Source organism: Tachyglossus aculeatus, chromosome 4, assembly GCF_015852505.1.
Source record: "Tachyglossus aculeatus isolate mTacAcu1 chromosome 4, mTacAcu1.pri, whole genome shotgun sequence".
Lineage (NCBI taxonomy): Eukaryota > Metazoa > Chordata > Mammalia > Monotremata > Tachyglossidae > Tachyglossus > Tachyglossus aculeatus.
In genome coordinates, this window is record NC_052069.1 from 8,057,180 (window position 1) to 8,077,085 (window position 19,906).

The 19,906-nt window shown below is 54.7% G+C and overlaps 1 protein-coding gene across 1 annotated transcript in view; it reads right to left on the reverse strand.

Annotated features, from left to right (window-relative positions):
- The window catches only part of KIAA0232 (KIAA0232 ortholog), a 93,332-nt gene that overhangs the window by 22,968 nt on the left and 50,458 nt on the right, over positions 1–19,906 (reverse strand). Inside the window, exons 4-6 of the mRNA XM_038745952.1 lie at positions 15,384–15,465; positions 10,759–14,035; positions 7,155–7,263 (exon numbers count right to left, since the gene is read on the reverse strand). Coding sequence (XP_038601880.1) covers positions 7,155–7,263; positions 10,759–14,035; positions 15,384–15,465 — 3,468 coding nt within the window. The remainder of the gene's footprint in view (positions 1–7,154; positions 7,264–10,758; positions 14,036–15,383; positions 15,466–19,906) is intronic.

Genomic DNA, 19,906 nt, shown 5'->3' on the forward strand with positions numbered 1-19,906 from the left:
ATCATCATCATCAATCGTATTTATTGAGCGCTTACTATGTGCAGAGCACTGCACTAAGCGCTTGGGAAGTACAAATTGGCAACATATAGAGACAGTCCCTACCCAACAGTGGGCTCACAGTCTAAAAGGGGAAGACAGAGAACAAAACCAAACACACTAACAAAATAAAATAAATATTGGGGCTCACAGTCTTCAACCCCATTTTACACATGAGGTCACTGAGGCCCAGAGAAGTGAGCGCCTGGGAGAGTACAATGGAACCATAAATAGAAACATTCCTTGCCCACAGGGAGCTTCCCGCTTATTACTGTTCTCATCAGATATTGATATCGGGGGAGCAGTCGCAGAAATGTAGTGTTTCTCCCCCGTTCCTTCTGTCTCCCCGCTGTTGATTCTCCTCACCCATTCCATGTAGTTCTGTCCTTCTGTATTATTCTCATTCTTCTCTCTCTTTTTGCTTCTCTTTCCAGTTTATATTACTTTTTTCTGTACCATTCTCTTGTTCATGTGCCCATTTATTCATTTGCTCGAGATACGGTTCGAGGTCCCCTTCTGTTTTCCATCTCCACCCACTCCGTTGGGGAACTCGTTCACTCCCCTGGCTTCAACTACCACCTCTGGTAACCAAGGCTGTGCGGATTATCCCCAAATCTACATCTCCGGCCCTGTTCTCTCTCCATCTCCCCCTTCTAGACTGTGAGCCCACTGTCGGGTAGGGACCGTCTCTATATGTTCCCAACTTGTACTTCCCAAGCGCTTAGTACAGTGCTCTGCACACAGTAAGCGACCCAGATCTACATCTCTGCCCCTGCTCTCTCCCCCTCCCTCCAGGCTCGCATCTCCTCCTGCCTTCAGGACATCTCCATCTGGATGTCCGCCCGCCACCTAAAGCTCAACATGTGGAAGACCGAGCTCCTTGTCTTCCCTCCCAAACCTTGTCCTCTCCCTGACTTTCCCATCTCTGTTGACGGCACTACCATCCTTCCCGTCTCACAAGCCCGCAACCTTGGTGTCATCCTCGACTCCGCTCTCTCATTCACCCCTCACATCCAAGCCGTCACCAAAACCTGCCGGTGTCAGCTCCGCAACATTGCCAAGATCTGCCCTTTCCTCTCCATCCAAACCGCTACCCTGCTCATTCAAGCTCTCATCCTGTCCCGTCTGGACTACTGCACCAGCCTTCTCTCTGGTCTCCCATCCTCGTGTCTCTCTCCACTTCAATCCATACTTCATGCTGCTGCCCGGATTATCTTTGTCCAGAAACGCTCTGGGCATATCACTCCCCTCCTCAAAAATCTCCAGTGGCTACCAATCAATCTGCGCATCAGGCAGAAACTCCTCACCCTGGGCTTCAAGGCTGTCCATCCCCTCGCCCCCTCCTACCTCACCTCCCTTCTCTCCTTCTACTGCCCAGCCCGCACCCTCCGCTCCTCCACCGCTAATCTCCTCACTGTACCTCGCTCTCGCCTGTCCCGCCGTCGACCCCCGGCCCACGTCATCCCCCGGGCCTGGAATGGCCTCCCTCTGCCCCTCCGCCAAGCTAGCTCTCTTCCTCCCTTCAAGGCCCTGCTGAGAGCTCACCTCCTCCAGGAGGCCTTCCCAGACTGAGCCCCTTCCTTCCTCTCCCCCTCGTCCCCCTCTCCATCCCCCCATCTTACCTCCTTCCCTTCCCCACAGCACCTGTATATATGTATATATGGTTGTACATATTTATTACTCTATTTATTTATTTATTTATCTTACTTGTACATTTCTATCCTATTTATTTTATTTTGTTGGTATGTTTGGTTCTGTTCTCTGTCTCCCCCTTTTAGACTGTGAGCCCACTGTTGGGTAGGGACTGTCTCTATGTGTTGCCAATTTGTATTTCCCAAGCGCTTAGTACAGTGCTCTGCACATGGTAAGCGCTCAATAAATACGATTGATTGATTGATTGATTGAATAAATACGATTGAATGAATGAATGAATGCTGGGTTTCTGTTCCCCTCTGTCATCACGGGCTGTCTTCGATCTTACTCATTGTGTACTCCCCTAAACATTTCTGAGTTTCCCGATCACAAGGAAGAGTGCGGCCTTATCATAACTGTTATGGTATTTGTTAAACGCTTACTATGTGCCAGGCAGTGCCAGTGCTTCTCACACAGTGAGAAGCAGCGTGGCTCAGTGGAAAGAGCCCGGGCTTTGGAGTCAGAGGTCATGGGTTCAAATCCCGGCTCCACCACTTATCAACTGTGTGACTTTCGGCAAGTCACTTCACTTCTCTGGGCCTCAGTTACCTCATCTGTAAAATGGGGATGAAGACTGTGAGCCCCCCGTGCGACAACCTGATCACCTTGTTAACCTCCCCAGCGCTTAGAACAGTGCTTTGCACATAGTAAGCACTTAATAAATGCTATCATTATTATTATTATTACTGTACTATGCACTGGGAGAGATACAAGGTTATCAGGTCGTCCCATGCGGGGCTCGCAGTCTTAATCCCCATTTTACAGATGAGGGAACTGAGGCCCAGAAAAGTAAAGTGACTTGCCCAATGCTACACAGTAGACAAGTGGAGGGGGTGGCATTAGAACCCATAACCTTCTGATTCCCAAGCCCAAGCTCTATCCACTACGCCTTGGAATCAGTGGACCTGGGTTCTAATCCCGGCTCTGTCAACTGCTTGCTGGTTGACCATGGGCAAGTCACTTGATTTGTCTGTGCCTTGGTTACCTCATCTGTAAAATGGGGATTAAGATTGTGAGCCTTTGTCCAACCTGATTTGCTTTTATCCGACCCAGTGCTTAGTTCAGTGCCTGGTATATAGTAAGTGCTTAGCAAATACGATCGTTATTACCATTATTCTTGGTCATAATTGGTCATTATTGGTCATGGGTTCAAATCCCGGCTCCGCCAATTGTCAGCTGTGTGACTTTGGGCAAGTCACTTAACTTCTCTGTGCCCCAGTTACCTCATCTGTAAAATGGGGATTAAGACTGTGAGCCCCCCGTGGGACAACCTGATTACCTTGTTACCTCCCCAGTGCTTAGAACAGTGCTTTGCACATAGTAAGCGCTTAATAAATGCCATTATTATTATTATTATTATTATTCTCTATGCCTCAGCTTCTTCAGCTATAAAATGGGGATTCAATAACTGTTCTCCCTCCTACTTAGACTGTAAATCCCATACGGGACAGGGCTTGTGTCCAATCTGATTGCTTTGCACCTATTCCAGTTCTTAGAACAGTGTTTGATACATACTACTACTACTAATAATAATGGTATTTGTTAAGCGCTTACTATGTGCCAAACACTATTCTAAGCGCTAGCGTAGATACAAGGTCATCAGGTTGTCCCACGTGGGGCTCACAGTCTTAATCCCCATTTTACAGATGAAGGAACTGAGGCCCAGCGAAGTTAAGTGACTTGCCCAAGGTCACACAGCTGACAAGTGGCGGAGCCGGGATTAGAACTCACAACCTCTGACTCCCAAGCCCATGCTCTTTCCACTAAGCCATGCTGCTTCTCTACATAGTAAGCGCTTAACAAATGCCAGACAAGAAAAAGTCACTGAGCCCCTGTGGAGCGCGGAGCAATCAATTAATCAATCAAAGGCATTTATTGAACACTTAGTGGGTGCAGAGCACTGTAGTAAGCGCTTGGCTGAGCACAACAGAGGCAGAAGATGCGATCCCTGACTTCAAGGAGTTTGCAGCCGAGTCAAGGAAGCAAACACGAAATGCTTTCCAGAGAAGAGATGAGAAAGGAAAAGTGTTTTGGGAAATGAGAAAAGTGCTTAATTAGTAAGGTTGAACTTAGGTCTTCTCTGAAAAAAGTCTCTAAATAATAACAAAATACAAACCTAACTGACTGCCCCTTTCTGCAGAGAGGTTTATCTCCACTATTCTCCAAGCTTTCGCTTTAGTTTTTCTAGCTGGAGCACTGTTCACATCATAATCAAGCTTTTGGGTAATAGTATTAATAACGATACTAATAACGGTAATAATGACTGTGATATTTGGTAAATGCTTACTCTGTGCCAAGCACTGTAGATACAAGATCATCAGGTCCCACACGGGGCTCGCTAAGGACGGCTTAGCGGATACAGCCCGAGAATCTGGGTTCCAGTGCCGGCTCCGAGACCTGTCGGTTGCGTGACCTTGGGCAAGTCGCTTAATTTCTCTGTGCCTCAGTTACCTCATCTGTAAAATGGGGATTAAGACTGAGCCCTATGTGGGACGGGGACTGCGTCCAACCTGAATAGCTTACACCTACCCCAGCGCTTAAAACAGTGTTTGACACATAGTAAGCACTTAACAAATATCATTATTTTAGACTGTGAGCCCACTGTTGGGTAGGGACTGTCTCTATATGTTGCCAATTTGTACTTCCCAAGCGCTTAGTACAGTGCTCTGCACATAGTAAGCGCTCAATAAATACGATTGATGATTATTGTTATTATTAGGATGGAAAATAGGCAGTGAATCCAAGGAGGTCCAGGCCCCGGGGGAGAGTGAGAGGCAGAAAGAGCTACTAGGGTTCGTGCTATTTTCCAGGAAAACAGTTAACAAGAACCCATTTAAAAAATCTCAAATATTAGGCACAGAACTCCAGAAACTATGGAACTCTAGCACCCACCCAATCTATCCCATGCTGCATTATGACGAAGGCAGCTGCCACTATATTCAACTCAATTAAGGTGCTTATATGTTGATAGGCATTGATAAGATTCTACATTTTGGTAACATTTGCAATCTATGCCTAGAGAGATTGCAAGGTCTAAATGGTTAAAATAGGTGATATTCCTTAAGACTAGAGCTTATATGGTTACAGTTTTCTACTAAGACTGATAATCATATTATCAGTCTCGCCTCTCCCGCCGTCGACCCCCGGCCCATGTCATCCCCCTGGCCTGGAATGCCCTCCCTCCCCACGTCCGCCAAGCTAGCTCTCTTCCTCCCTTCAAGGCCCTACTGAGAGCTCACCTCCTCCAGGAGGCCTTCCCAGACTGAGCCCCCTCCTTCCTCTCCCCATCCTCCCCCTCTCTATCCCCCCCGCTTTACCTCCTTCCCCTTCCCACAACACCTGTATATATGTTTGTACGTATTTATTACTCTATTTATTTTACTTGTACATATTTATTCTACTTATTTTATTTTGTTAATATGTTTTGTTTTGTTCTCTGTCTCCCCCTTCTAGACTGTGAGCCCACTGTTGGGTAGGGACCGTCTCTATATGTTGCCAACTTGTACTTCCCAAGTGCTCAGTCCAGTGCTCTGCACAAAGTAAGCACTCAATAAATAAGATTGAATGAATGAATCAGGAGAGTAGAGGAGGCTGTGTGTGGCCTAAGGGTGTTGAAGGAGTAATGTGGCAGGGAAAGCCCCTTTCGGGAAATTGCTGGCCCAGAGGTGGCCACTCCGATAAGCAGAGCAGTGAGCGGAGGGCCCCTCCCCTCCCTGGGCTCAGGGAATCCAGCCCACGCTGTCACCCATCGGCATCTCCTATCTACGGCCAACTCCAATTCTCTCCTTGACCCCCTCCAATCTGGCTTCCGTCCCTTTCGCTTCACAGAAACCACCCTCTCAAACGTCAACCAACCATCTCCTTCTTGCCAAATCCGACAGCCTCTACTTCATCCTAATCCTCCCTTGACTCCTCAACTACCTTCGACACTGAGGATCACCCGCTTCTCCTGGAAACGTTATTTAGCTTCGCTGACTCCGTCCTCTCCCGATTCTCCTCATCTCTCTGGCCGTTCATTCTCAGTCTCCTTCGTGGGCTCCTCCTCGGCCTCCCACCCCCTGACCGTGGGGGTCCCTCAAGGTTCAGGTCTGGGTCCCCTTCTCTTCTCCATCTACCTCCGCTCCCTTGGAGAACTCATTCACTCCCGCGGCTTCGACTGCCGCTTCTATGCGGATGATCCCCAGATCTCCATCTCCAACCCTGATCTCTCTACCTCTCTGCAGTTCCGCATTTCCTCCAGTCTTCAAGACATCTCTCCTTGGACGTCCTCCCACCACCCTGGTGACGGGAGGGCATACGTCATACTTCACTCTGCTGCCTGGATCACTTTTCTACAAAAACGCTCAGGACATGTCACCCCCGCTCTGCAGAAAGCTCCAGTGGTTGCCCAGCCAACTCCTCATCAAGCAAAAACTCCTCACCATTGGCTTTAAAACAGTCCACCACCTTGCCCTCTCCTACCTCACTTCACTTTCCCTTCCACAATCCAACCCGCACTCTTCACTCCTCTCTGCTGCTAACCTTCTCACAATGCCTCGATCTCGCCTCTCTCGCCACTGACCCTGTCCTTCCTCTGGCCTGGAATGCCCTCCCTCCTCAAATCTGACTCTCCCCAGCTTCAGAGCCTTATTGAAGGCCCATCTCCTCCAAGATGCCTTCCCTAAGTCCTCCTTTCTCTTCTCCCCTCCGTGTCACCCTGACTTGCTCCCTTTATTCACCCCTCCCTGCCCCACAGCACTATAGCACACATCTGTAACTTTATTTATACCGATGTCTATCTCCCCGCTTTATAAGCTCACTGTGGGCAGGGAATGTCACTGTTTATTGTTGTATCTTACTTTCCCAAGCGCTTAGCAGAGTGCTCTGCACACAGTACGTGCTCAATAAATACGATTTAATGAATGAATGAGGGGGAGATGGACGTGTGCATCAATGAAGAAATTAGCTTACAGTCTAGTTGGACAATTGAAAATCTCCACTGGAAAGAATCAAAGTGACTGACAGGAAATATGGCCCAGGGGAAAGAGCCCAGGCTTGGGAGTCAGAGGACCTGGGTTCTCTGAACAAGGTCCACCGCACGGATAATAAGAATAATCACGATAATCGTGGTATCTGTTAAGCGCTCACTAAGTTCCGGGCACAGATTCACAACAGAAGAGGCAGCGGAGGGGGTGTCCCACAATCGTTTCCATCCCAATTTGACGGCGGGAACATTTTGTTTGAAGACCACCTGGTGCCTTCCTCTGGTAAACGAGGGGATTCAATCAATCATATTTACTGAGTGCTGTGTGCAGAGCACTGTACTGAGTGCTTGGGTAGAGGCCAATGGAACAATAACCAGACCCATTCCTTGCCCGCAACGAGTCTCCGATCTAGAGGTGAGCGGCTTGTCCGAGATTCGACCAAACTCCCGAGGTCCTTCTTACCTTCACACTGCGTTCCGGGGAAAAGGGGAGAGTAGAGTGCTTTTTCCCACCAGCACTGTTTTTCTTGGCCGCTGCTCCCTCCTTGGAGATCAGTGCTCAACAGAGGAAACTGTTCGGATACAAGCACACGGTGACTCAGCATCCCACGCTCACAGAGGCAGGGCCGGCGTGTTTACGCTCCCGACTGAACATCGCCTAGCGGGATTCTGCCGGAGATGGGCCACCTTTCACAGAGACTAGACGCCCACGGTGACCGACGACCAGAAAAAAGCATCTTTGGTGGTGGGGCGTTGGGGAAGGTGGAAGGACCTGTTTTAGAGATTTCTTTGCCCTGTCCTCTGTGCCGCCGTTGACGAGGCTCAGTTCAGGCCGGACGCACGCGGGGGCTTGCGGGGTTGAGCGTCGTCACGGCAAGGAGGGCAAGGATTTCATTCATTCATATTTATCGGGCGCTTCCTGTGTGCGGAAACCTCACTAAGCTCTTGGGAGAGTATTCCGTAACGACGAACTGCCGCAAAACGGGCTTACGGTCTACAGGGATTTTTAAAAGGCAACACAGGGGTGACTGCGGAAGTTTACGCTGGCGATGGGAAGGCCATCGCTGTGAAGGAGACCCCTTCTCCCCCCTCTAGAATCCCCCCGCCCCTTCTATGCTTCATGCAGCCTTTGAGAAATCTCTTGCAGAAACCTAACGCTCGTCCAGACTCTGTACTTCCAGGAATGCAGCCGGGCTCGAAAAGGTACCTGCTTCTTTATAGCTCAGCTGGCCGGCACCGTCTTCTCTCATTTTTTAAAAGGGTCAGTCAGCGGTCGTATTTATTGAGCACTTACGGTGTGCACAGCACTGTACTAAGCGCTTGGGAGGGTTCAACAATAAATGGACAGGTTCCCTTCCTACAACGAGATTACAGTCTATGTGCCAAGCACCGTACTAAGCGCTGGGGTGGAGACAAGCTCATTAGGTTGGACACAGTCCATGTCCCACGTGGGGCTCACAGTCTTATTCTCCATTTGACGGCCGAGGTAACCGAGGCCCACACAAGCGAAGTGACTTTCCCAAGGTCACTCGGCAGGCCAGGGGTGGAGCCGGGATGAGATCCCAGATCCTCTGTTCTTTCCCCAGGCCACACTGCCTCTCAGTCACTAATAATAAATAATGACGGCATCTGTTAAGCGCTTACTATGTACCAAGCACCGTTCTAAGCGCTGGGGTAGATTGGGTTGGACACAGCCCCTGTCCCACATGGGGCTCACAGTCTTTAAGCCCCATTTTCCAGATGAAGTAACGGAGGCTCAGGGAAATGAAGTGACTTGCCCAAGGTCACACAGCAGACAAGTGGCGGAGCGGGGATTAGAACCCAGGTCCACCTGACTCATTCATTCACTCAGTTGTATTTACTGAGCGCTTACTGTGTGCAGAACACTCTACTAAGGCTTGGGAAAGTCCAATACAACAATAAACAGTGACATTCCCTGCCCACAACAAGCTTACAGTCTAGACACCCAGGCCCGTGCTCTATCCATTGAGCCACATATTTCTTGAGTGCTTACTGGGTGCAGAGCACTGTACTAAACGCGTGGGAGAGTACACTACATAACATAACAGACACTTTTCCTGCACACAATGAGCTGAGAGCTTGACTGGGCGGCCTCCCCTTGCCGTCTCCCGAGAGCCTTGGGAGCCAGGAGCCTTATGAGACCTGAGTCCCTAGGGAAGAATAAAACCACGCCGCCGCAGAGGAAGAACGAGGCCCGCAGCCTGACAACCCTATCTTCACGTCAACGTCCCTGGTCCTGGGTTCCAGAATCAGCACAGAGAAGGGTGGCCCGCAATATGTGCCATGAATGGATTTCAAAGTCGAAAGCTCCCCAGAGATGATGATGATGATGATGATGACGGTACTTGTTAAGCGCTTACTATGTGCCAGGCACTGTTCCAAGCGCCGGGGTGGATGCAAGAAAATCAGCTTTCACACAGTCCCTGTCCCACGTGGAGCTCACAGTCTGAATTCCCATCTTACAGACGAGGGAACTGAGTCCGGAGAACTGAAGTGACTTGCCCACGATCACACAGCAGACAGGTGGTGGAGCTGGGAGATTAGAACCCACGTCCTTGAAACTTTCAGGCCGGGGCTCTAGCCACTACGCCGGGCTGTCCTGTCGAAATATCATCATCCTCACAGTAATCATAAAAGAGTACCTGTTTGCCCTTACAATGAGCCAGGCACTGTACTAAGCACTGGGGTAGCTATAAGGTAACTGGATTGGACACAGATTCGGTCCAACGTGGGGCTCCCGGTCTGAATCCCCGTCTTACAGACGAGGGAACTGAGGCCCAGGGAAGTGAAGTGACTCGCCCAAGATGACGCAGCAGACGCACGGCGGAGCCGGGAATAGAACCCAGGTCCCTCTGACTCTCATGCCCGGGCTCTAAGCACCGGGCGGGTCGCGTTGCCTTTCTGGGGCTGGGGGGTGGTGGGGGCAGGCGGTCGTCTGAGGTGAACGGTCCAGTGCGGATCACAGGGCTCTCCGGGGCGGCCCTGATCCCGGGGTGGCACCGACTCTCGGCTCGCAGGGGTCCCGGGATCTCTGAGCCCGAGCCGTCTCCCGCTCACCGGCTGGGCTGTTTGGCAACGGGCGGGCCAACCCTGCGGAAATCCCGGGGGTGTCTCGCTCGTCAGCCATATGGCGGGGGCGACCTCCAGGCCCACGGCCTGCCCCGCTCTCACCGCCTCGGCCCCGTGGGAGGCTCCGGCCTGCCGTTCCGGGGGCCCTCTTCCAATCTCTTTGGAAAACGTTCCTCTCTTCGAGCGGCCCCTCCTCGCCGAGTCGTCCATCGAGGAGCAAACAACTTCCGGGAGGGGTCCGTCGCCCCAGTTGAGATTCTATAATCCCGCCGGTGAGGACGATGAGCCGCGTCTTCCCGCTCGGCCGGCCAACGGGCCTAGAATCCCACGGGATCGTCTTCCGCTGACGCTCCCCGAAGCCACGGGGGCGTGGAGGTTCCGTCTCCCTGATGTGGGGATGGTGCTTAAAACCAACCACGGGTTTCCCTTTACACCCGAGGAGCGGCTTGGAGCCAAACGGGCTGCGATGGCTTTACCGAGCAACACTGCGGAAGAGCCGGAGACGTCAAGGGCCACACCGCTCGCTTCTCTCTCCCCATCGAGCCGTCGATCGACGGCACTTACGGGACGTTCGATGTGCGCGGAGTACCGGACTAGGCACTCGGGAGAGTACGACGCGACTGAGTCGTTAGACGCCACCTCTGCCAAAGGGGAGTTTAGCGTCCGCAGTGGGAGGCGGCCCCGAACGCGGTTCACGGAGAGGAGAGATGGAAGACCGTAAGGACGTCTACTTGGGTACTGTAGACGCTCCCCCGATCCCTGGGGTCAGACGCGTGCCCAACCGTCCCTCAGACTAGCCTCCCCCGTCCCCCCCGATGCCGCAAGCCGGGCGGTCCCCTCGCTCGTTTTAGGAGCGGACGAGAGAGAGCGCGTGACCCGCGAGATTCTAGTCAGGGAGAAGACTCTCCTGAGGGAGAGGCCGAGCGAGAGGCTGCCGCCCCCCCGTCCCGCCCCCGAGCGTGGATCCGGCCACCTACCTCTCCCAGCTCTCCCGGAGACGCCGGACGGTCTTCCAAGGCGGGGAACTGGCAGCCCGCCTTACACCCGCACGGGCCGCCCGGCTCCTCCTCCTGGCAGGGAGCCAGGATCCGGCCGTCGGCCCCGGGGCCGCCCCGGTCCTCCGCTTCCCCGGCCCCTCCCGGGCGGCACTCCGAGCACCGGTCTCGCCTCCCCGGCGGCAGGGCCCCGGGGGACCCCTCCTGGGAATCGAGGGACGTCTGGGCGCTCTTCTCCATGCCCGCCTTCTTCAACCGGGGGAGGAACCTGCCGGACTCGAGCTCGTTCTTCCCGTAGTAGTGGCCCTCTTTCTCCGCGTCCTCCTCCAGGGGCCGGAGGTCGGCCGGCGGCCCCTCGAAGGCGTCGGCCGGCGCGGGGGGCGCCGGGGGGCCGGGGGGCCCGGGGGGCCCCCCGCCGCCCCCGCCGCCGTCGTCGTCGTCCCCCCCGTCGGACTCCGACCCCGACCCGCTCCCCCCGCCCGGGGACAGCTCCGCCGCGGAGATGGGGCGGAAGTGGGTGCGGGGGGAGATGCGGATGGCCCGGTAGCGCGTCCTGTCCGCCCCGCAGATCCGGGGGCGGAAGACCTGGCCGTCCGGGTCGGGGCCCGGGACGGGCTTGGGCTTGAGGCCCGGGGGGCTGAGGGCGGCCGGCCCCTCGGGCTCGAAGGAGCACTCCACGTGCAGGACCTGCGAGAACGGGTGGTTCAGCTCCAGGGAGGAGAAGGCGTACTCCAGGCCGGGCTCGTCGCCCTGAAAGGCCCCGCAGGCGCCCAGGAGGTCTTCCCGGAAGATGAGCGAGAAGCCCTTGGGCGGGCCGCCGTCTCGGCCCCTGGCCGGCCCGCCCTGCTCCAGGGCCGCCAGCGGCCGCCACCGCTGCCGGGGCCCCGGCGCCAGGCCGTGGCCCGGGCTGGTGAACACGTCCGTCCCGGCGATGGTGACCACGTCCGAGGCCGCGCACTGCAGCAGGCTGGCCCGGGGCTGTGGCGGGGCCGGGGGCAGCACGGCCCAGCCCCCCGGGCCCGCCTTCAGCTCCCCGTACACGCCGCCCAGGATGAAGGCGTGCTCGGGGGCCCGGCGGCCCTCCCAGGGCCGGGCCGGGGTGGTATAGTCGCCCCCGCCGCCCGCCTCGGCCGGCCGGCCGGGGCCAAACGGCCTCCGCTCCGGATCCTCCTTCTGCCCGTCCCAGAGGCGGTACTCGGAGCGCCGCACTGCCTTGCCGGGCTCCCGCGGGGCCTCCGCGTAGCCGTCGCCGTCGGGGAACGGCTCCCCGGGCCGCCCCTCCGCTTCCGCCGCCGGCCCGCCGTCCGGCCAGAGGTCCTCCACGCGGCCCCGCGGGCCGGCCCCGCCCGCCGCCGGCCCGTAGTCCCCGTCCCCCGCCCGGTGCTCCAGCGGGATCCCGCACACGGACTCCAGTTTCGACCTGGGGGGGAAGCCGGGGGCGGGCCCGTCGCCCGGGGGCCGGCGGGCGTCTTCCCGCAGAAACTCCAGCAGCTCCTCGTCCGCGTAGCCCGCGGGGCCGCCGTAGCCCAGCTCCTCGGCCGGCGGCGGCGGCGGCGGGGCGTCCTCCGGCTGGACGGCCCAGGCCTCGGTGTCCGACCGGGTCTCTTCCGAGTGGGACCAGGGGCTGCAGGTCCGCGTCGAGAGGTTAGAACAGTGTTCGTGTTCGTCAAAGGCACTATTTTTGGTCCATATTAACAATCTCGATTGCGTCTTCCCGAGGGCGCCGCCCCCGCCGGCGTCGGGCTCCTCGTCCCCCAAGGCGAGCGTTTCGAAAGAAAAGGGTAAAACGGAATTACTGCATTGCACTTCAAACACTGAAAAACAAGAGTCGATCCCGGCCCCTTCCCGGGGGGCCGGGAAGAGCTCCGGCCGGCCGGCGGGCCCCGGGGAGCCGAGCGCCGCGCCGTCGAAGCCCGGGGAGACCCGGAAGGGGGACTCCCCGCCGAAGCTCTCCCCGTCCGCGTCGCCGGAGCTGGGAGACGAGCGGCACTCCCAGAACTGAGCCAGCCCGCTCAGGTCTTGCAAGAAAAACCCCTCGGCGCCCGCGGAGCTGGTCGAATCTGTCCATATTGCACTTTCCCCTTGCAGCTCCAACCCATCTAACACTATGCAACATTCGGCCTCAAAATCGGCATCCTCCTGACTCTTCCGTCGAATCATACTCAGGATCCGACTCTCTCCTCGCGTCGCGTCTGAGGCACCGGGATCCAACATGGATTGATCGATATCCACTTCATAGAAGTGGGTGAGTTCCGCAAGATGAACGTCATCCAGATAGGGGCGGTCCCCCGGCGGAGGGCGCGGCGGGCTCCAGGGCGCGCCGCCCGCCTCCTCCGGGACCGCGGGCACCTCGACGAAGTGCCCGTCGACGAACGTCCCCGCCGCCAGGTAAGCCGGGGGGACGCCCGGGCCGAGGCCCGGCGCCGCTTCCTCCGCGTAGCCCTCCGCGAAGCCCTCCGCGAAGCCCCCCGGCGCCGCCTCCTGCCGGTTCCGGTAGGACGTCTCCAGTTTGCTCTTCCGGCTGAGGGGGACGAAGTACTCCGCGATGGGCTCCGTGTACCACAGCGGCTCCTCTTTGTATTCGCGGTCGTCGCGGCTCCCGCCCGGCGGCTCCCGGCCTTCCGCGCCGCCGGGATCCTTCCTCCCGCTCTCCTTCGACGGCCTCTTGCCCCTTTTGCCCAGCTGCTGGAAGGACCCACCCCCTGCCCCTCCTCCCCCCCCGCCGCCGCCGGCCGGGACTTTCCTCTGCCCCCTTTCGCCCGTCTTCACCGACAGCCGGCCTTGCCCGTTGCGTCCTCTTTTACCCCGCACCTCCCGCGTCTTGTGCCGCGCCCTGACGCCCTTCGCGGGGCCTTTCGGCTCCCCCTGATTCCCGCTCGAACTGGAGCCGGCTTCGCTGGAACCGGAAGACCAAGAGCGGGGGCGCGCCTTTCCCTCCGCCTTGTGTCGCCCCTGCTTTTTGTAGAAAGCGGGCTTCTCTTCCGGCGGGCCGGCGCCGAACTTGTTCTCCTTCTCGCTCTGGCTCTTTTTCGGCTGGATCCTCTCGTGGACGGCGCTGGGGGCTTCGGGGCTTCTCTCTTTAATGACTTCCGTTTCGCTGTTGCAGTCCTTGGGAGAGGACGTGTCGGTGCTGGGTGGGAGGGCGGTGGAGGAAGATGACGAGCTAGAGTAAGAGCAGACTTTGGATTTGTTCCACACCGGCATGATCTCCTGCAGGCAGACTGGTTTCTCGGAAAGCGGAGGAAACGCCTCATAGTACCTAAAAACCAGACAGGAGTACGGTCAGAGCGCGGCGCTTGAAAACCGAAGCTGAGGTGAAATCCCCAGATCCCCTGACCGTGCCCGGACGGATCCGCCGACGCGTCCCCTTCCCTCGACTGTAAAACGTTACAAAGGGAGGCGAGGTCGGGCTCGGGAGGAAAACTCCAAAACACGACTGCGAAATGGCGCCTTGGGTAACCGAGCCGAAGAGCAGCGCTGAGGCACGACAGTGACGTTGACGTGGCCAAACGTGGGTTATTCGGGCCGGGGGACCGACGAACGGGCGAACGCATACGCTTCTAGGCTGTGAGCCCGCTGTTGGGTAGGGACCGCCTCTATATGTTGCCAACTTGTACTTCCCAAGCGCTTAGTACAGTGCTCTGCACACAGTAAGCGCTCAATAAATACTATTGAATGAATGAATGAACTGATCGTTTCCCCCACGACTCCTGGACCTTAACGTGCTCACCCTTATTTTAACTGAGAGGGAACCGTGTGGTTCCTAAAACGCTGTGCCGTTTCAATACTTAGAATAAAAGCCGCAACCAAAACGTTACGGTCGTGGTGACAGAGAGAGCACGAGAGAAAGAGAGAGAAACTTTTCCAAATCAAGCCCTTCCTGCAGAGATGAACCAGAGCCACTCCGACACGCTGAATTTACGAATAGGTATTTAACTTTAATCCACGGGTGACATCCGGCCACGTGAAACCGATTACTCGAGATTTTCCTGTGAGCGAGTCGCAGCCGAAAGCTAGGTGCTTCTGCGATGCTGGAACGGGAAGCCGGCGCCAATGCGCTCTGCCTGCCCGCCTGATGAGTTCTAAGATGGAAAGGAGGAGTGAGAGATCTGAGGAAGCGGGGCGGAGGGACGGCACCGGTCACGGAATCGCGTGACCCGCTTCTATTCCGAGTCCCGCTAATGACGGGCCGGGTGACCTTGGACGCCCGTTCTGGCTCTCGGACCCGGAGTGATATCGGTCTCCCTTGGACAGGTGCTGAGGGAAAGGGTTTGCAACGTGCTTCCGCTTCCGCATCTGACAGGACTCGATGCTTCGATGAACTCATCCCGTGCTTTTTCCTCTCTTCAAAAAGAGGAGAAACACGAGGAGCAGCTTGGGCGCCACTAAACTCCCTCTAAATCTCCAATCCTCAGTTATTGCTCTCAGTATCACATGAATGACTGAAGATAACCACGTTTGCAAAGAAAATGCGAGTACTTGCACCCACACAGGTATCCTCTCTCTCTCGCTCTTCCTCCAGAGCCGGGTAACGGCTGGAGAGATTCATGCTGTTTGTAGCATGAGCGGTGTGAAAAAAAAAAAATGATAAAATCTGACCCACGTACATTTCCACCTGATCCTTTGCCGTGGGAGATAATTCTGCCTCCGGAGAGGGCGATCCTTCCAACTTTTTGTGAATCTTCTCTTCTGTTAAGAGACACAAAGCAACATCTTTAACGCGCTTGAGAAACTGAGGCATTTGAGTTGAGGAGTGATAAGAAGAGGACGGCGCTTCAACTCCACTGACCTCCATTCTCACCGCGTCTCCGTCTCCCCTCCATCTCACCCGCTCACCGAACTGGATACACATTCGACCTCTTCGTCTCTAGTCACGGGATAATCTCTGCCCTCAGCAACGCCGAAATCCCTCTATCCGATCGCGACCTTCTCTCCCTCACACCCCCTTCCTCCGCAAATCTGTCCTGTTCCCCCAGAGAGACTCCGGTCTTTCTGACACACCAATTTTCCTCAGTGCCCCATTTAGGCTCCGGGCCCAAAGTGACTTCCCTGGATGACCAAATTAACACCCTTCTCTAATGAACGCCACTTGCTCGCTCCCCTATCCTTTCGTCCATCTCGTACCACTAACCCACAGCCCCGGATCACGGCCACAGTCGCCTCCTTGGCTCCCGTGAACAGGCCGCGGATCACTGCTGGCAGGACGGCCAGAGATCAGGCCGACCTCATCCACCTAAAGTTCATCCTTTCCTGCTTTAACTCTGCCCTCTCCTTCGACTGACATTACTTTTCCACCCTCAAGGAAGGACCCTAGTGCCCAATGCCCTTGCAAGTTGTTTTGGACGATTACCTCCATCTTCAATCCCCTTGTCCTTCTGCTTCCCTGACCTCTTGCCAATAATACTAATAATAAATGTGATATTTGTGTGGCTTATTATGTGCTAAGTGCTGGGGTAGATACAAGGTGACTGGGTTGGACTCGGTCCCTGTCCCACACGGAGCTCACAGTCTCAATCCCCGTTTTACAGATGAGGTGACTGAGGCACAGAGAAGTTGTTAAGGTCACACAGCAGACAAGTTGTGGAGCTGGGATCAGAACCCAGACCCTTCTGACTCCCAGCCCCGTGCTCTATTTCCACTAGGATATGCTGATGACCTGGCCAGCTATTTTATTCAGAAAATTTAAACAATCAAGCAGAAACAGTATGGCACGGTGGCTAGAGCCCGGGCTTTGGAGTCAGAGGTCATGGGTTCAAATCCCGGCTCCTCCACTTGTCTGCTGTGTGACTTTGGGCAAGTCACATCACTTCTCTAGGCCTCAGTTACCTCATCTGTAAAATGGGGAATGAGACTGTGAGCCCCACGTGGGACAGGGACTGTATCCAACCTCATTTGCTTGTATCCACCTCAGCGCTTAGTACAGTGTCTGGAACATAGTGTTTAACAAATACCATGTTTTTTTTGGTTTGCTTTTTTCTTTGCTAAGCGCTTACTATGCATCAAACACTGTTCTAAGCACTGGGGTAGATACAAGATAATCAGGCTGGACAAAAGTCCCCGTCCCACAGTCTAAGTAGTATGGAGAACGGGTATTCGATCCCCATTTTGCAGTTGAGGAAACTGAGGTGAAGCGAATAATAAAAAAAATAATAATAATAAAGACGGTACTTGTTAAGCGCATACTATGTGCCGAGCACTGCTCTAAGCGTTGCGCTAGATATAAGTTAATCAGGTTGGACAGAGTCCCTGTCCCACATGGGGCTCACACTCTTATTTACAGATGAACTGAGGTCCAGAGAAGTGAAGTGACTTGCCCATGGTCACATAGCAGATGCATGGTGGAGCTGGGCCGAGGTCACGTGGCAGACAAGAGGTGGAGCTGGGATTAATAATAAAAAAAATAATAATAATGATGGCATTTATTAAGCACTGTTCTAAGCACTGGGGAGGTTACAAGGCGATCAGGTTGTCCCACGGAGGCTCACAGTCTTAATCCCCATTTTACAGATGAGGGAACTCAGGCCCAGAGAAGTTAAGTGACTTGCCCAAAGTCACACAGCTGACAATTGGCAGAGCCGGGATTTGAACCCATGACCCCTGACTCCAAAGCCCGTGCTCTTTCCACTGAGCCAGGCCCGGGCTCTACCCACTAGGGAGGGTAGCCAGCGATGAGCGCCTTCTGACCCGAGATCTGCCTCAGGCTGGCCTCCAGCCCACGCCGAACACTGAGCATTGGGCGGGCTCCCTCCCGTCTGCCCTCCTTCTGGCTCTGGAACCACGAGAGGGGGTGGCAAGTTCACGACAACTGAAATGTCTGTGGGGGGAACGAATCCTGCGAACAACAACAGCGAGGAAGAGACTGGCGAAGGTGTTGATGGGCTCTACCTGAGGCAGGTCATCGCGGGCCTGTCGGGGCAGGGCATACATTCATTCATTCATTCAATCGTATTTATTGAGCGCTTACTGTGTGCGGAGCACTGTACTAAGCACTTGGGAAGTACAAGTCGGCAACATATAGAGATGGTCCCTACGCAACACCGGGCCCATGGTCTAGAAGATGGAGGGAGGCCTGGCTTTCTCTCCCTGTTCTACCCAGTAACAGGCTTGGACCCATAACAATAATAATAATAATGACATTTTATTAAGTGCTTACTAATTAATTATTCATTTAATTAATTGTTAATTATGGTATCCGTTAAGCGCTTACTATGTGCCACTAGGGCACATAGGGTCCTTCCTTGAGGGTGGAGAAGTGATGTTGTCAGTCGAAGGAGAGGGCAGAGTTAAAGCAGGAAAGGGTGAATTTGAGGTGGATGAGGTCGCTGGGGTAGATACAAGGTCATCAGGTTGTCCCACGTGGGGCTCACAGTCTTAGTCCCCATTTTACGGATGAGGTAACTGAGGCCCAGAGAAGTAACGTGACTTGCCCGAAGTCACCCTGCTGACAAAGTGGTGGAGTTGAGTTGAGATTCCTCTCCCCCTCATCCCCCTCTCCATCCCCCGCATCTTACCTCCTTCCCTTCCCCACAGCACCTGTATATATGTATATATGTTTGTACATATTTTTTACTCTATTTATTTATTTTACTTGTACATATCTATTCTATTTATTTTATTTTGTTAGTATGTTTGGTTTTGTTCTCTGTCTCCCCCTTTTAGACTGTGAGCCCACTGTTGGGTAGGGACTGTCTCTTATATGTTGCCAACTTGTACTTCCCAAGCGCTTAGTACAGTGCTCTGCACACAGTAAGCGCTCAATAAATACGACTGATGATGATGATTAGAACCCGCCACCTCCGACTCCCAAGCCCAGCTATGTGCCAAGCGCTGTTCTAAGCGCTGGGACAGATACAAGGTAATGAAGTTGTCCCATGGGGGGGCTCACAGTCTTAATCCCCATTTGACAGAGGAGCGAACTACGGCCCTGAGAGGTTAAGAGTCTTGCCCGAAGTCACACAGCTGATAAGTGGCAGAGGCAGGACCCGTCAATGACTGCCACGTAGGGTCACAGCTGCGATGCCTAGGGCAGATTAAAGGCGCTCATTTTGAACGCGAAGGGGCATCTGGAGGCAAGCACAGAGGCGTGTAGAGACGCAGCGTCGGCGGAACGGGCTCCTCAGACCCTTGGTGGAGCGGAGCGAGTGAGAGTGTGTCTATGTGTCACTCCCATGCACGCTGGTATAACTAAGTAAAAAAAATTTCCACAGTAACCTGGTTGATCACAGGTGTGGTTTGACTTCTACTCCGTGCCACCGAGGCTCCCTCGGTCCAGGAAGGTCCTGGTCGGTACGAACCGGGGGCTCGCGACGCCCATCACCCCTCGATCGTCATTCCCCCGGTTCTTCTGTCTCCGCCCGATCCGGGGCCCAGCTCCTTGCTGTCGAATCTCCACGGCTCTAGACTGTGAGCTCACTGTGGGCGGGGAATGTCGCCGTTTATTCATCATCATCAATCGTATTTATTGAGCGCTTACTGTGTGCAGAGCACTGTACTAAGCGCTTGGGAAGTACAAATTGGCAACATATAGAGACAGTCCCTACCCAACAGTGGCTCACAATCTAAAAGGGCTCACAGTCTAATTGTGTAATGTTGTTGTAATGTACTTTCCCAAGCGCTGAGTCCAGTGCTCTGCACACAGTAAGCGCTCGGTAAATACGACCGAATGAATAAATGAATGATTGAAATTTCCCAAGCCGCCTTGCCCTCGGGGAGTACCGCTGCTGCCTGCCTTGAAAAAGAGCCACGTCCTCCCGGAAAGAGTCATGCCGCCTTCGGGCCATTTTTCAATTCTTCTTCTTCTTCTTATTAATAATAATGATGATGATAATTGTGGCCTTTGTTAAGCGATTACTACATGCCGGGCACCGTTTTAAGCGCTGGGGTGGATCGAAGCACATGGGGTTGGACAGAGTCAGCCTCCGAATCCTCCTGGGCCTGTCGTTCATCACTCGGGGTGGGCATTTGGCCACCTGGTGATGGGCGTCAACCCATTGGGCCGATCAGCCCTCGCGGGGGGTCTGGTGCGTGTTTTACAAGCTTTTTTATATAATGGCATTTATTAAGCGCTTACTATGTGCAAAGCACTGTTCTAAGCGCAGGGGAGGTTACAAGGTGATCAGGTTGTCCCACG